Here is a 13,849-nt window from a genome sequence, read left to right as displayed (position 1 = left end):
GTAAGCGTGGTATTCGATTGAAGAAGCTAGGCTAGTAAAATAGACTTCTGCAAGGTAATGATAGCAAGTGACCGACCCTTCACCAAAACAGATACCATCAGAACGCCAGCAAGCCAGTACTGAACTCCTGCTGGACAATTAAAACAACAACATGAAACCACCCCGTTCCAGACTTTTTTTTTTTTTTTTTCCGATCCGAAAAGCGCGCCGGCGGCTAATCATATACACACATATATATACACCATCATTCTGTTTTCTCACAAAACACTAAATCCATGCCTTTCGTAGGACTGATCGTAAACTCTTAGCTCAAGGCTGGTCGAGCATAGATGCGGAACTGGACAAAAATGGCGATATCTTCGACCATAGTGCCCAACGAACCAATCAACCACGGAAGATTGGTCAGGAAATAGTCCCTTTGTGTTGAGTGGGCGAGGATCTATATGACATTAGTTTAATGGCCATAGACCAAAAAAAAGTCGATTAACGAGAATCACGTACCCCTACTCCATAAGAGAGATTTCCCAACAAAGAAAGGATGAAAAACAACAAGGAAAGACCTTCGCAAGACTTTTCATTGTAATTCTTGTAGATCTGAGGTAAGCGGGCCCTGTAAACAAATGTTATTAGTAGTTGCAGTGTCAGTTCAAATCAGAAAACATACCCTAGATAGCAAACTGCGCTAAAGTACCCCAGGACCTGCGCACCAGCTGCCATTTGAGTGCTACCACCGTCTCGCAGCGGCGTAGGTTTCCAGAGACCAGACTGCCATGCGATAGCCCAACCTCCAGCGCCGACAACGAAAATACCGGCCACGCTAAGAACGTTTTTAATCCAAACTCTGGCTCCGAAGTCGCCTTCCTCCACGATTTTTGCAAGCGGGTCGTCGGGAGGGTTAATGCCGCGCTGGTTGCCTCTCAAAGAGGCAGAAGACCTCCGTCGTCGCGAGCCGGTGATGCTCAGCTCGTCACTAAATCTTCTGCCGAGAAGAGGTGTCGTCGGGGTCGGGGGCTCGATCGAAGACTGGTGGCTACTCCGGCGTTGCGCGCGACGTGCATTGCGAATTTTATAGTATGTAGACTGCGCGATTAACACGCCATCGGCGATACAGAAGTAGACAGCGATTGCTACAACCACGGGGACTAGTTGGGCCCAAAGTCCGCCGACCAGGTTTGCGACATCTCCCACAAACCAGACAACGAGAAAGGCCATCGACAAGCCATCGGAGCTGCCATATCGATAGTTCTCGATAAGCTGGGGTACCTATCACCAGGAGGTACAGTGAGCTATCGGTCTTGACAGAGGGAGGCGGTTTCTTTGCATTTTCTTCACCAGGGGAGAGAAGTCGAGGGAGTAGTAGCATACCAGAAGGAAGATCCAACAGGTCAATGACACGGAACCAAAGATGCCCGAAGCAGCCTCGCGCGGCGTAAGCGATACATATTCCGAAGGTATCCCTTCCCCGTAAAGTAGGGACGAAGCCATCGCCTCTCCTTGTCGTGTAAAGCGCCCGATAACCGTTGTACTGCAACGACCAAAAAGGTGAATCACGGTAATTCGACGAGGATCCAATGGACCGAGGGCTCTTTTCCCTACGCGATCGCAGGAACGTGCAAGGGAGATGGCTCACAGCATAGCATGTGCAAGACGAAGTCAGTCAGTCAACAGGTGCGAACGAAACAGAGCGGAAAAGACTATCATTGCGGGGCGCGCCGAAAAAGTCTACGATGACATCCATCAAAAGCGACAACACTAATTGGCCCGGAAGGGGGTATAGTTCCCCACCCGCATTCCGCCCTATCGGCCCTCGCCGGCCTGCGCCAAGCAGCACCAGTTACATACTACTCGCTGCATACACATGCAGCCTTATGTTTCTCTCCGGTTTGCATTCAGAGTTAACCAGTGAATGGTAACTGCCATGCCATGAATAAATGCCACGCAATAACCCAACTAATGCTTCGCTACTAGTACATCGTTATCTATGTTTCACTGGTATAATACACGTTCATCTCTTTCGTTTCTGTCCATAGGTTCAAGCTGATTCCGGATCCTCTTCAAACTCTAGTAACAATTCTTGCAGAAGCGCCACTGCCATATCACCAACGAATCCCCGGATGGGCCCTTGAAGCAGCTCCTGTCGATCTGATGGAGGATTGACGTCCATCAGACCTTCAACGTAAGACATAATTGGGTCGTCTTCATCCATGCCAGACCAATTGCCACGGTCTACTCCGTATTGACGAAGAAAGCTTTGCAAAGGGGGCATGCCGGGACCAAGTAACCACATCCTGAGCTCTTCTTGGTTATCTCCAGAAGGGGGATAGGCGTTGGCCTCGGAGTCATCGAATGGTTCAATTTGCACACCAAACTCCCCGTTGCCGATGTTTTCTGCCGGCAGATCGGCCCCTTCAACATTTATGCGATCAATAAAATCCCTCAGCCACTGAGGACGGGCTCCTGCGGGTATTCGTGATACGTAAGACGGCGTTGGGTCGGCCTGCTGACGGAAAGCCTCTGAATCGTAGGGAGGGAGGGGATCGGAAGCAGAAATCCTTCCCGATGTGAAACGAGGGGGTAGATGAGTCGTGACTTTGGGGATATCAGAGAGAACAACGTGCCGAGCAATGTCAAGTGTGATTTCCGGCGGCTCAACAGCCTCATCGCCATCAGGCAGAGTGTCTGCAACCTCAACAATAAGTGAAACAACCTCGGGTGTGTTCCAGATATCTTTGGCACGGGATATGTAAAGTTCAGTAAGCAGTTCATGCGACTGCGCTGGTGGGATTTTGCCCCAGATTCTTTTTGGAATGGGCTGGATATCTAATTCCTGGGCCAAACGGCTAAAGAACCATGGATAGTGTGACATTGCCAGGCGAAGTTGTTGACGAGCGTCCTTTGGTCTGTTCAATCGCAGATACGCCAACGATAACGAGCACTGTATATTTGGAAGGTCTTTCCACTCCTCACTGAAAATTGTCTCCGTGCAAAGCGAGATCAAGTGCTCGTACTGTCGACCACGCAGTGCAAGCTGATCAATCAGTAACCTCATGCAGTAAGGGTCTGTGGAATCGAGGCTTAGGAGCAGTTTTGCCCATTCATAAGCCGTTCTCCATGTCCCTTTCATTCCCAGATTTAATATGTACCTCCATCCAATGAGCCACAGTTCCCGATTCTCACCAAGCGAGAAATCAAGGTTTGCTTTTCCCTGCTGAAGCTGACTTCCAAAAGAAGAGTGCGCTGACCGTCCGATATTGAACAAAGCTCGTTCAAGAAGATCGGCTGACACAGCATGGTCACCCTGGTGTTTGGCTATGTCTGATACTTGAAGTAATGTCGATATGTGGTATGCTAATGAGAACGATTAGAATTAGATCGCTATAAAGATGACATTTGGGGGAGTTGGTCTCAACTTACGATTGTATTGCAGGAGGTGAATGAGTCTCTGAGGGTCCATGGACTCCACACATAGGTCGAATTGCATTTGAACATCTTGGTACGCCTGGTTGTGTAAGAGCCGATACAGACTATTGCCACTTGGTAATTTTTGGGAAAGCTCCATGCCCAAACCCCCACTTGTCGCTCGAGGCCATTCGTCTTTTCCTTGCATGAGCACATTCTTTCTTAGAGCAACCCCAGCAAGACTCTGGCCTCTGCTTGCAGGACTGTAGCGACCACTCAATGCGCGGCCCAAGTCAATTGCCTCCCGTTGTCTTTCCCTTCGACGTCCAGAACCAGAATTTTCTTCGTCTTCAAATGACTCGAGAACAACGTTTCCAAAAAGTTTTCGCATCTCATTGATAGCGTTAAGTGACTTTGGGTCAATAGAAAGAAGCTCTTCGGGCGTTTTGGCGAACCTGCGATCCACGTTGGCTGTGGCAGCTGCGGGAAGTTCATTCAATGCAGTGGTCGCATCGCCTTTCGTAGACAGCTCTTTTAGCGCTCGATCAATATCATCAAGTTCCTCGGCTTCGGTTGCTTCCCCCTTAGTAGATGGCTTTTGTGTCGCCGCCTTCTTTTTCTTCTTCTTCTTCTTTTTCTTCGACGTCTCGGTTGGGGCTGCGACAACAGGTAAGTGTTCAGTGTCTACCTGCGGTTCGTGATCCGAAGGCTCCTCTTCATCATCTTCATCGAATGCGTTCAGCAGATCAAATGCATTCTTCTTGGGTTTCGGGGCCGCAACTGTTTCATGCTCCTCTTCACTGGAGGCGTCTTGTTCGTCCTGGACCAGGTGAGCCACTGATTCGCGCTGCTTTTGAAGCTTCCTCAAGGCCCGAGATGACATCTTGGGTTATACGGCAACATGGGCGAGTTCACGTAAGGTTGCTGACGATCGTGCGGTTTGTGCGATTTTCCGACGGAGGATGATGGCGGGGTATTATGATGGCGATTGGGGACCAGAAAAGGCCATATCAGCTCCAGCCACAAGATTTGGCCGTCGAGACTCGAATAATCGCTGCAAGGACCTTCCTGAACGAAGCTTCGTATGTGAGCAAACAATGAATCAACCTTTGTTTCCTAGAAATCATCCCCAAATGGCAGTGACGACATACAGCCAATCACCAGGCCCGCAGTTACCCGCAGTCACGTGCCGCCGAACCTTTAGACTGCCGTATCTGGGAAGGCTCGTGATCTGATCTCTGTCTCACCTCTATTATTGCCTGGGTATCTCCACATCCGAGTATCGTGGAAAGCCTTTGACTGAGCAAAGCACTCCCATCCCTTTTCAATGCGTCGTGCTGCTGTTCAGGCCTTCCGTACTGCCCGCTGTGCTCCGGTATGGAAAGTCGGTGGTAGAAGAGCCGCTCGCGCCCACTTCTCCACGGGACAGGCTCTCGCTCTGCGGCCGTCCTCCAACAGGCGCCATAATTCCTTCATTCCAGCGTCTTTGCATTCGTCGATGCACGTCCGAAACTTCTCGCTCGCCTTTATCTCAACTCTGGTCGCCTCCGGAGCATGGTACGCATACAAAGGCACTCAGCAGTCGTCGATCCTTAACGGTACAGTCGCCTCAGCTGCCAACTTCCAGTCGCGAGGAATAGCCGACATATCATCTGGAGCTGCAGGGCTAGCCTCTGAAGCTTCTGAAACCCCTGCTCGCCGCGCCCTACTGGTTGAAAATGATCAGTTTTACACTGCAGCACTGTCTGGTGACCAACCCCTTAAGAAACAGACCGACGACTCAGACCGACAAGTGCTAGAGATGTTGACCCCCGAACAAGTTACTCAAAAACTACGGAAGAATGAAGAGTCTTACCTAGTTGGGCGTGGCCAGGGTGTGGTTCGATACGACCTTGTCCAGGTCCCAAGCAACTCACCCATTGAAGACGACCACGCCGAGAAGATCGTTGAGGTACCTCAGACTCTTTCGGGCACACAAGATGGCACAAACAGCGACTGGATGTTCTGGGGTGTTTTTGATGGGCATTCGTATGCATTTCCCCCCAGTCTCAAACCCATTATACTAACAGTATTTCTTATCAAGTGGCTGGACTACGTCTGCTAAGTTGCGCAATGTTTTGATTTCATACGTCGCTCGAGAACTCAATGCTACCTACAAAGCTGCCGCCACTGATCCTTCTACCAAAATGCCTTCTCCAGAGGCCATCGACACAGCAATTAAGCAGGGGTTTGTTCGTCTGGATCATGATATTGTGTATGACAGCGTGGACAAGGTAATGAAAGCCAACTCCCGCCGGACTGCGGCCGAAACATTGGCACCTGCTTTGTCAGGATCGTGTGCTTTGCTTGCTTTCTATGACTCTAGCTCCCAGGACTTGCGTATTGCTTGTGCAGGAGATTCTCGAGCCGTGCTAGGTAGCCGAGGACCAAATGGCAAATGGACTGCGACACCGCTTTCTGAGGACCAGACTGGAGGCACACCTTCTGAGATCAAACGTCTCCGACAAGAACACCCTGGTGAACCCCATGTCACACGAAACGGGAGAATTCTTGGTCAACTAGAACCCAGCCGCTCTTTCGGGGATGCTTTCTACAAGTGGACCAGGGGAACGCAAGATAAAATCAAGAGTCGTTTCTTCGGACGCACGCCTCATCCGATGCTCAAGACCCCACCCTACGTGACTGCAGAACCCATCATCACGAAAACGAAAATTGACCCTAAACAAGGTGACTTTGTTGTCTTGGCGACTGATGGTTTGTGGGAAATGCTGAGCAACGAGGAGGTTGTCGGTCTTGTCGGTCAGTGGATTGAGAATCAACGGTCTGGAGCTACAGCGGGAAACCGTTCGTGGTTACAGAGTTGGTTTTCATCCCAGCCGAAGCAGCTGCCTGTTGAAAAGGGTAGTGAAACGACGGGCGAAGGTCAACGACCACCAATCCGCCAGCAGCAGTACGATATTCCAGGAGCAGCGCAGCGATTCGTGGTCGAAGATAAGAATGCTGCTACGCATCTGGTGCGAAACGCCATGGGAGGAAAGGATAAGGATATGGTTTCTGCTCTATTGACGTTACCTAGTCCTTACTCCAGGCGATACCGGTATGCTTCCTTCCCAGTCCAAATTTAACGTCAATATCATACTAATTAGATTTGCAGTGACGATATTACAGTCGAGGTCATTTTTTTCGGCGAGAGCACCGATGATCGCAGTGTTTCTGTCAACGAGGAAGCCAGCGCCGTGGCAGAACCTAGCAAACCCAAACTATGACATGCCATCGCCTAGTCAGTGTCGTATTGTATTTTTCTCTTAAATTTTCTTCTATGAAGGCGCAACTAAATGTTACTTCACGTCGTTATGGTATGCAGAGTTATTGACTCCCACACTTCCAGGGCGTTTTGAACGGTTTTTTTTTTCTGTTTTATTATTATTTTCTAGATACACAATGTTTCTCGCCGCATTTTTTTATTGTACATGTTATATTGCGATCTTGTACACGCAATCAAGCTTTGGGGGGATCGGATGGCCTTATAGCATCGTTTGAACATGATGTAGAAGTCACCATGCTGTGGTCAAGAATACAATAGATGAATGATAATACATGGTCAATTTCCATCCTTTAAGATCGTTGAGTTCCCCATGAGCCAGTAAGCGGCGAATTCTCCACGTCTGAGCTGGTATACGCCTATTCACACATGACCGGCATGTGTGAATAAATAAAAAAAATAGTAGTAATAAATAGAATGAAAGACATAAAAGTGGCGTAATGTGGTGTTCCTCGGGGTGAATAGGACATCACGACAAGAGAGATTTATTTGGCGGAGGCTTCTCTCCGGTCTTGAGAACGCGGGGGTGTTTCTTTACCCAAGGCTGAAGGGGTTTTCTGGCAAACATGACTTTTTCGATAAACAATGACTGGAGTGTAGCGATATTGGTGCTAGTGATCCAGTAGAGCATCATCCCGGCGGGCAGTCCTGTGACGTAGGCCGTAAGAGCGATGTAAGCGCCAAACAACGAACAGATGCCTTTGGAGACTTTGGACCCCAATAACATCCACATTTTTCCATCTGAATAGTCCGAGGCCTCGGCGAGGGTCTTGGTCTTCCAACCGCTTTGCACGTTGAGCACGATCGAAAGACCAAGAAAGAGGGGAAGAGCGCCACTTGGATCGCCGGCAAGAAGATCGGAGAACCAAAGGAAACCCTCGTTGGCCAAGGTCGGTTCCACGCCAGGTAGAACAACGTCTCCGCTGTCACCAGTCGTTACTGGGAGAAAGTAACGGAAAAGCCCAGCATTGACACCACAGATGGCCCGTACACCCTCCATAAAAGACAGCCAGACCGGGATTTGAAGAAATGGGAAAAACTTTGCATACTTGGAGATATTCCAGCGGAAATATAAGACTTCCTTTCTCTTCTTTAAGAAATCTTGTAGTGTTTTTTCTGTCAGGTCAGGCGACTGCATCAAGGTCCTACTGACCAAGCCTTTCTCTTTTCTCAAGTGATCAATGTATGATCTATATGACATGAGGAGCGGGCTCAGATCTGTTATCCGTCTGGCGTGTCTGCGTGCTGATATTTGAAAAGGGAAAGCGACGCCGAATCGCACTAAAGCAGCCGTTAAAGGGATCGAGGCGCCCCATGATAAGCCGGTTGAAGAATGGACTTCATGAAGAATGCTAGTAGTGGCGGTAAGAACCTCCGCGATTAACGGCGACGGTCGTGTGGCATGGAAATTTCGAACGAGGCGTCGAGGTATAGCTCGCGCATGAGACGGTCGAAGCAGTGGTCTCATGACGGTCGATCTGACACTGCAAGCAGAAGAGAAAGAACCAGGGGGCAGGGGATCAAGCCACGGCTGTAATGATCATTGCAGGCGAAAGCAAAACGGGGCGCTGCAATAGTGTTGGTGAATGTTCGCTGAATTGCGAGCAATTGCGTTGATGTCTAATGTAAATGTTATTCTAAATAATATTGTTGAAGCAATCGTCAGGAGGAGCTAGCCTGAGCTTGGCTTGTTTGTCACTTTTGGCTGTTTCACGTGCCCCGCCGATAAGCCACGGGTGACGGTCCACGGGAAGGGGCGATGTGTCCAAGTCAATAAATGAATAGCTCTCCAAATCAACACGTCGAAAATCACGGGTCTTTGTCAGAGGGGAGGAGTATCAATTTCCTGGCAAGTCGTCGCCAGAGACACCTCTGCGACTCCAGGATGGACTAGAGGTCCACCGTCAAGACAATACACCCGTTGATTATCTGGCATTGCGCATTGGGGCAACATGGCGTTCACTGCGGCCTCCGTTACGCTTCTCATTCTGTTCACCACACTTCTGTTGGTACCGAGATTTACCGGCTATGTGTTGCGTGCAGCTCTCCGCAGTGCTGGCTGGTTCCTCAAGAACAGGACCAACGGCCGGAGAGAAGTGATACTCTCGCGCGTGCGCCTTGAAGAAGAAGATTATCGATCTAGAAACCCATATTCGACGGCGGGACCAGAGGATGAAGACTGGGAAAAGGTAGACTCAGCACCAGGGGTGGCGAAGAACGGAGAACCATTGGGCGAAAACTGGGAAGGGATCATAGGTTTCTTCCATCCTTTCTGGTAGAGAACCACCCCGAACGCTTCTGTCAATGATCCGTTGCTAACTAGAATCATAGTAACGCTGGTGGAGGTGGAGAGCGTGTACTCTGGGCTGCTGTAAAAGCAACCCAGGAGCGATGGCCAAAGGTTGGTGTTGTTGAACTTTCGCGCTTCCTTGTATTCATTCTAACGTCAAAACAGGCGACATGTGTTATATACACCGGTGACCATGAAGTCACCAAGACTACCATGGTCGAAAGGGCCGAGGTTAGTAGTTTTACAGAATGATAAGCAACCTCCATTAGCAAAAACTGATAAACGGGGATGTCTCAGACTCGATTCAATATCCGTCTCCATGCACCGACGATAGTATTGTTATATCTTTCCACGCGGAAATATGTTCTCAGCAGCATGTACCCACATATGACACTTCTTGGACAGTCGCTCGGGTCTTTGATTGTGGCAGTGGATGCTTTCAATCTTCTCGCTCCTGACATTTATGTTGACACAATGGGCTATGCATTTACGATTGCCCTATCCAAATATTTGTTTCCCTTGGTTCCGACGGGGGCATATGTGCACTACCCTACTATCTCCACTGACATGCTGGAGTCTCTTGACGACGGAACTGGGGTCAAGGGATTGAATTCTGGAGCCGGTGTGGGATGGAAAGGCGTCGCAAAGAAAAGGTACTGGAAGTTATTCGCTAGATTGTACGGCTGGATTGGCAGCAAGGTCGATGTGGTCATGACCAATTCGTCATGGACTTCAGCCCATATTGATTCTCTCTGGGGACCTTCACGAAAAAACCTAGAGCACGCAAAGGTCACAGTCGTGTTCCCGCCAACCGCTGTCTCCGAATTACACTCTTCAATCGAAGTGAACAGTGCGAGTGAGGCGACTCGAGAACCAAGCATTCTCTACATAGCACAGTTCCGGCCAGAGAAGAACCACTCGTTGGTGCTCCGTGCATTCGCTCAGTTTCTTGACGAGAGACGCAAGGACCCTGCAAACGCATCCCTCCCAACCCCCAAGCTCATTCTGATCGGGTCCGTCAGACATGCCAGCCCCGACGAGACACACATCTACAACCTGCGTCTCCTGGCACATGAATTACATATCCGAGAACAAACCGAGTTCATATGCGACGCCAGCTGGCCGACAATCCTTTCACACCTAGGCACGTCTTCCATTGGCACCAATGCCATGTGGAACGAGCATTTCGGGATCGGCGTGGTTGAGTACCAAGCCGCCGGACTCATCAGCGTAGTCCATGACTCGGGCGGTCCGCGCGAAGACATCGTGATTGATATGGGCGACGGCGCAACGGGCTTCCGCGCCACGACCGAAGACGAATTCGCTGCCGCCTTTGAGGCTGCTCTGGCTCTTCCGCAGGAAGAAAAAGTCGCCATGCGTCTACGTGCCCGCAAGTCTGCGTTGCGTTTCACAGAGGAAGAGTTTGGACGCAAATGGCTCATTGCACTTGAGAAGTTGATTTCTCAGCAGCGCCGGCTGGCGAAATCGACAAAGACGTAGAACTTTTGCTTTCCTTCTCTCTTGCGTCGAATAGATAATAATTATCAAATTCAAATGTTGTCAAGTGTATTTATATCCTTTTGCTTTTTTTTCACTTTTGGATTGTTTGTTTGTTTGTTTGTTTGTTTTTAAAATTCCCATCTCTGCGTTAGACTATTGTACAGACAAATAATATAAAACTCCGTGAGGATGTCTTTGATATTAATGATTGCCCTACATTTGAAAGAAATACATATATACCATGCTCGATGTTTTTTTCCGAATCCATTTCGACAGGTATCAGTCAGTTTTGGTTTACTTCAAGATATGATGTAGCATTTTTGAACCATCTCAGATTCAATTCAAGTCTATAAAAAAAAAAGCTAGATATTGATATCCCTCTCGTCATGTGATGTCAACTGGTATATAAACAATAAACAATAATCTAATCAAGAGTTGAAAAAAATCAAAAATCCATTTTATAAACCAAGAAGGAAAAAACATCAATCCCCGGGTATAATCATGAGGGGGTATTGTTGTAAACAACCAAGAAAAACAAATATAATAGGTTGGAAAGAGAGAAAGAAAAAAGTGTCATCACAGATCGTGCAAACCGTAAGTGAGCAAAAAACAATCTTGCCCACACATATATGAGTAACCCTTTCAAATCCGTGTAAACAAAAAAAAAAAATAGATAAAATAATCAGATCCTGTTGAACTTGTTGAGCGTTCAATCTCATTTTCCCGTCCCGTCCCACCATATACGCCATTCCGTTCTATAAAATCCCGAAAAACAAAAAGCATTAAGAAAGTACCAAAAAATATAATCTACTTTTGAAATAAGTAGGTTATTGATTCCATTCCTGGCCAGTAAAATTAGGGTTTGCCGGATTCATGCCAAAGTTCTGGGATCCAGGATTATTGATGCCGTACATGGGCCCTGCAGCATTATAATTTCCGCCAAGATCATCGTCGTCAAATCCAAATTCTCCGCCTGAACTGGCATCAAAACTGCTCCGGCCACTTATATCGTTAGGGTCCTCGCCTGTTGCAATTTGATCCCATTGCAAGGTCTGCAAAGCTGGATATTGAGCGAGCAATGCTGCAGGAAGCGTGAAGCCGCCACCGGGCTGGTTGTCCAACCCGGGGATTATCATGGGTTGCTGGACTGCTTGTAGGTGTCCGGTTTGTTGGTTTTGGTGTTGCTCCATCATGGTTCTATTCCTCTCGTCTGCTTCTTCGTCGAGTAGTGGCTTGATACAGATTCGGCCAGCCTCGGACCGGAAATGACGGCCCAAAGCGTCTGCACGGGCAAAGCGCCGTCCACACCCCCATTGACCGCCCCGGGACAGTTCGCCACGGCAGACGAATTTCTTCTCGCCAGAGTGTAGACCTTCGTGTCTCTTCCGGTCGTGTTGTCGCGCAAAGGCTTTCCCACATACCGTACAAACAAATGGTCGCTCATCCGTGTGGGTTCGGAGATGGGAACGTAAGTTATACGCCCGAGTAAAGCGCTTGGGACAGAGATTACACTGAAACGTCGCTGGGTGTTTTTGCGTCCGTTTTGACTCGTTCGGTGACGCCCCGGATCGCTGAGGATCGGCCAGATCAAGGATATAATTGCGACTTTCAATAGACGAAGTCGACAGTCTGCGACCATTACCTTTAGATGATGGTGATGCATCCCGTGACGCAGGGTTACTGCGCGACCCACCACCAATGGAGTCAAACGGTGATAGGGAACGTGGAGCTGAGCCTACGGCCGGATCCATACTGCTGGTTGACGAAACAGACGAAGAGTGTGGGCGATTAACTGCAGGAGGACGTCCGAATGGATCGGACTTACTTCTTCCACGAGAGCCTTGTTTATATATCAGTAAGGGCTACCATAATTTGTTAAAGTTAAAAAAGAAACTTACGAGACGGCGGCGAGAGTCCATCAAAATCAGCGTCGTTTCCGGGTCCAAAACTGGGTATTCTAGAGGGGGGAGCAAATTCCACATTGATAGCTGGTGGCGGCGCCATGTTGCTCAGCTGAGAATCCGTAAGGTGCAGATCTGGCGCCTGCATGACACCTTCATTGGAACCTTGGTAGATGTCATTGGGCATGGCGGGAAACTGAGTAGTGTTTTGCTGGCTGGCAAGAAACAACCCATCATTGCTAAGATCCTGCGAAGAAAGCTGTGGTGAGACGTAGGGGCTGTGACCAGGGCTCAACCCTTGTTGTTGCTGTTGCTGCTGCTGCTGCTCCGAGAGTGTAAACGCTTCAATTCCCAGAGCGTTTTCATACAGAGCCGGGTCACTTTGAGCGACCAGCGAAGGGGACGTGCCGTCAACGGTTTCAAAAGATTCCTGGTGGCCGGTATAAGGAGAATGGTGAGAGACCGAAGAGACATCCGAATGTTCAGACGGAGCACGACGATGACCTTGAAAAGCAGGGTTTCCCAGCATTCCTTGCCAGTCGGTCTGGGGTTGGTTCGTCATAAAGGCCGCGCTAACTGGGTCCAGTGAAGTATGGCGAGAATGCTGTGGTGAATAAAACGAGGGAGGAGATGTGTGGCTATGGCCGGGCGAAGAGCGGTGCTCGGGAGCCAGCAAGTGAGGAGAGCCCATCTGGCCCGTGATATCGCCTGTATTCATCAATTGGTTTCCCTGCTGCGACTGTTGCGACTGCAACAGAGAAGGGTCGTAGTTGGTGGCCACCCCGGTAGCTTCTGCCGGGTACTGCGTAAAGTCAAAATCGGTGGGGTTCGAGTGCAACAAACTCGAAAAATTTTCATCCTGATGGCCCGACGACTGTTCGAGCTGGTTGCTGAAACTGGCCGCAAAGGATGGCGAATACTGTTGGGCTTGCGCAAAGGCATTGTCAGAGTGGGGGGACGGGTGTTGTTGTTGTGCGGCCAGATAGGACTGATTCACGGCATAGGTATCGGCGCCGCCGGTTGAATCTAGAATTGCGGATGTGTATGAAACGTCGGGGAAAGGTCCAGCTGTAGAGGCCATGGTAGCAGGGTCGAGTGACAGGGCCGAGGTCGAAGAGATACCAGCTACGTCCTGGTAATGCGCGTGCGGTGAGGGGCTGACATTGCGACTCTTGACGCCCGCGGACGGAGACCGACCGCGACTCGAAAATTGGCCATGGGGGTCCATGGCGACTGGTCAGCGGCGGCTGTCAGGAACGAGCAAGAGATTTCGCGAGAGTGGAAGCAAGGCTGGGATGATGATGCCAGCCAACGCAGAACGCGAGAGAGGCAGTATGGAGCACGCTCGGGCCCGACAGCAGCGGACAATAGAGGGGCGAGGCCGAGCACGTGTGGTGCTTCTCCGAGGCCGGGTCAACTTCAAGCAAAGTATCGGGG

General features: G+C 49.6%; 6 protein-coding genes across 6 annotated transcripts; 2 read left to right on the top strand and 4 right to left on the bottom strand.

Moving 5' to 3' along the window:
• Window positions 1–304: 304 nt before the first annotated feature.
• TRUGW13939_03330 (uncharacterized protein) lies at window positions 305–1,485 on the bottom strand (the record flags this gene model as incomplete). The annotated part of the gene is made up of 4 exons (XM_035486514.1): window positions 305–439; window positions 502–610; window positions 665–1,263; window positions 1,366–1,485. The coding sequence occupies 4 exons, from the start codon at window positions 1,483–1,485 to the stop codon at window positions 305–307; spliced, it is 963 nt and encodes a 320-aa protein (XP_035342407.1).
• A 547-nt stretch (window positions 1,486–2,032) lies between these two features.
• On the bottom strand, window positions 2,033–4,282 carry TRUGW13939_03329 (uncharacterized protein; the record flags this gene model as incomplete). The annotated part of the gene is made up of 2 exons (XM_035486513.1): window positions 2,033–3,348; window positions 3,415–4,282. 2 exons carry the CDS (start codon window positions 4,280–4,282, stop codon window positions 2,033–2,035), a joined length of 2,184 nt encoding a protein of 727 aa, XP_035342406.1.
• Window positions 4,283–4,726: 444 nt separating this feature from the next.
• TRUGW13939_03328 (uncharacterized protein) lies at window positions 4,727–6,665 on the top strand (the record flags this gene model as incomplete). Its single annotated transcript, XM_035486512.1, has 3 exons — window positions 4,727–5,427; window positions 5,483–6,496; window positions 6,554–6,665. The coding sequence occupies 3 exons, from the start codon at window positions 4,727–4,729 to the stop codon at window positions 6,663–6,665; spliced, it is 1,827 nt and encodes a 608-aa protein (XP_035342405.1).
• A 525-nt stretch (window positions 6,666–7,190) lies between these two features.
• Window positions 7,191–8,189, bottom strand: TRUGW13939_03327 (uncharacterized protein; the record flags this gene model as incomplete). Its single annotated transcript, XM_035486511.1, has 1 exon — window positions 7,191–8,189. One exon carries the CDS (start codon window positions 8,187–8,189, stop codon window positions 7,191–7,193), a length of 999 nt encoding a protein of 332 aa, XP_035342404.1.
• A 484-nt stretch (window positions 8,190–8,673) lies between these two features.
• TRUGW13939_03326 (uncharacterized protein) lies at window positions 8,674–10,511 on the top strand (the record flags this gene model as incomplete). The annotated part of the gene is made up of 4 exons (XM_035486510.1): window positions 8,674–8,996; window positions 9,053–9,122; window positions 9,177–9,242; window positions 9,309–10,511. 4 exons carry the CDS (start codon window positions 8,674–8,676, stop codon window positions 10,509–10,511), a joined length of 1,662 nt encoding a protein of 553 aa, XP_035342403.1.
• An 827-nt stretch (window positions 10,512–11,338) lies between these two features.
• TRUGW13939_03325 (uncharacterized protein) lies at window positions 11,339–13,640 on the bottom strand (the record flags this gene model as incomplete). The annotated part of the gene is made up of 2 exons (XM_035486509.1): window positions 11,339–12,351; window positions 12,410–13,640. 2 exons carry the CDS (start codon window positions 13,638–13,640, stop codon window positions 11,339–11,341), a joined length of 2,244 nt encoding a protein of 747 aa, XP_035342402.1.
• Window positions 13,641–13,849: the final 209 nt, after the last annotated feature.

Source organism: Talaromyces rugulosus, chromosome II (genome assembly GCF_013368755.1).
Source record: "Talaromyces rugulosus chromosome II, complete sequence".
NCBI lineage: Eukaryota > Fungi > Ascomycota > Eurotiomycetes > Eurotiales > Trichocomaceae > Talaromyces > Talaromyces rugulosus.
The sequence above is the reverse complement of the archived record's forward strand: the minus strand, read 5'-3'. Positions and strand labels throughout refer to the sequence as shown.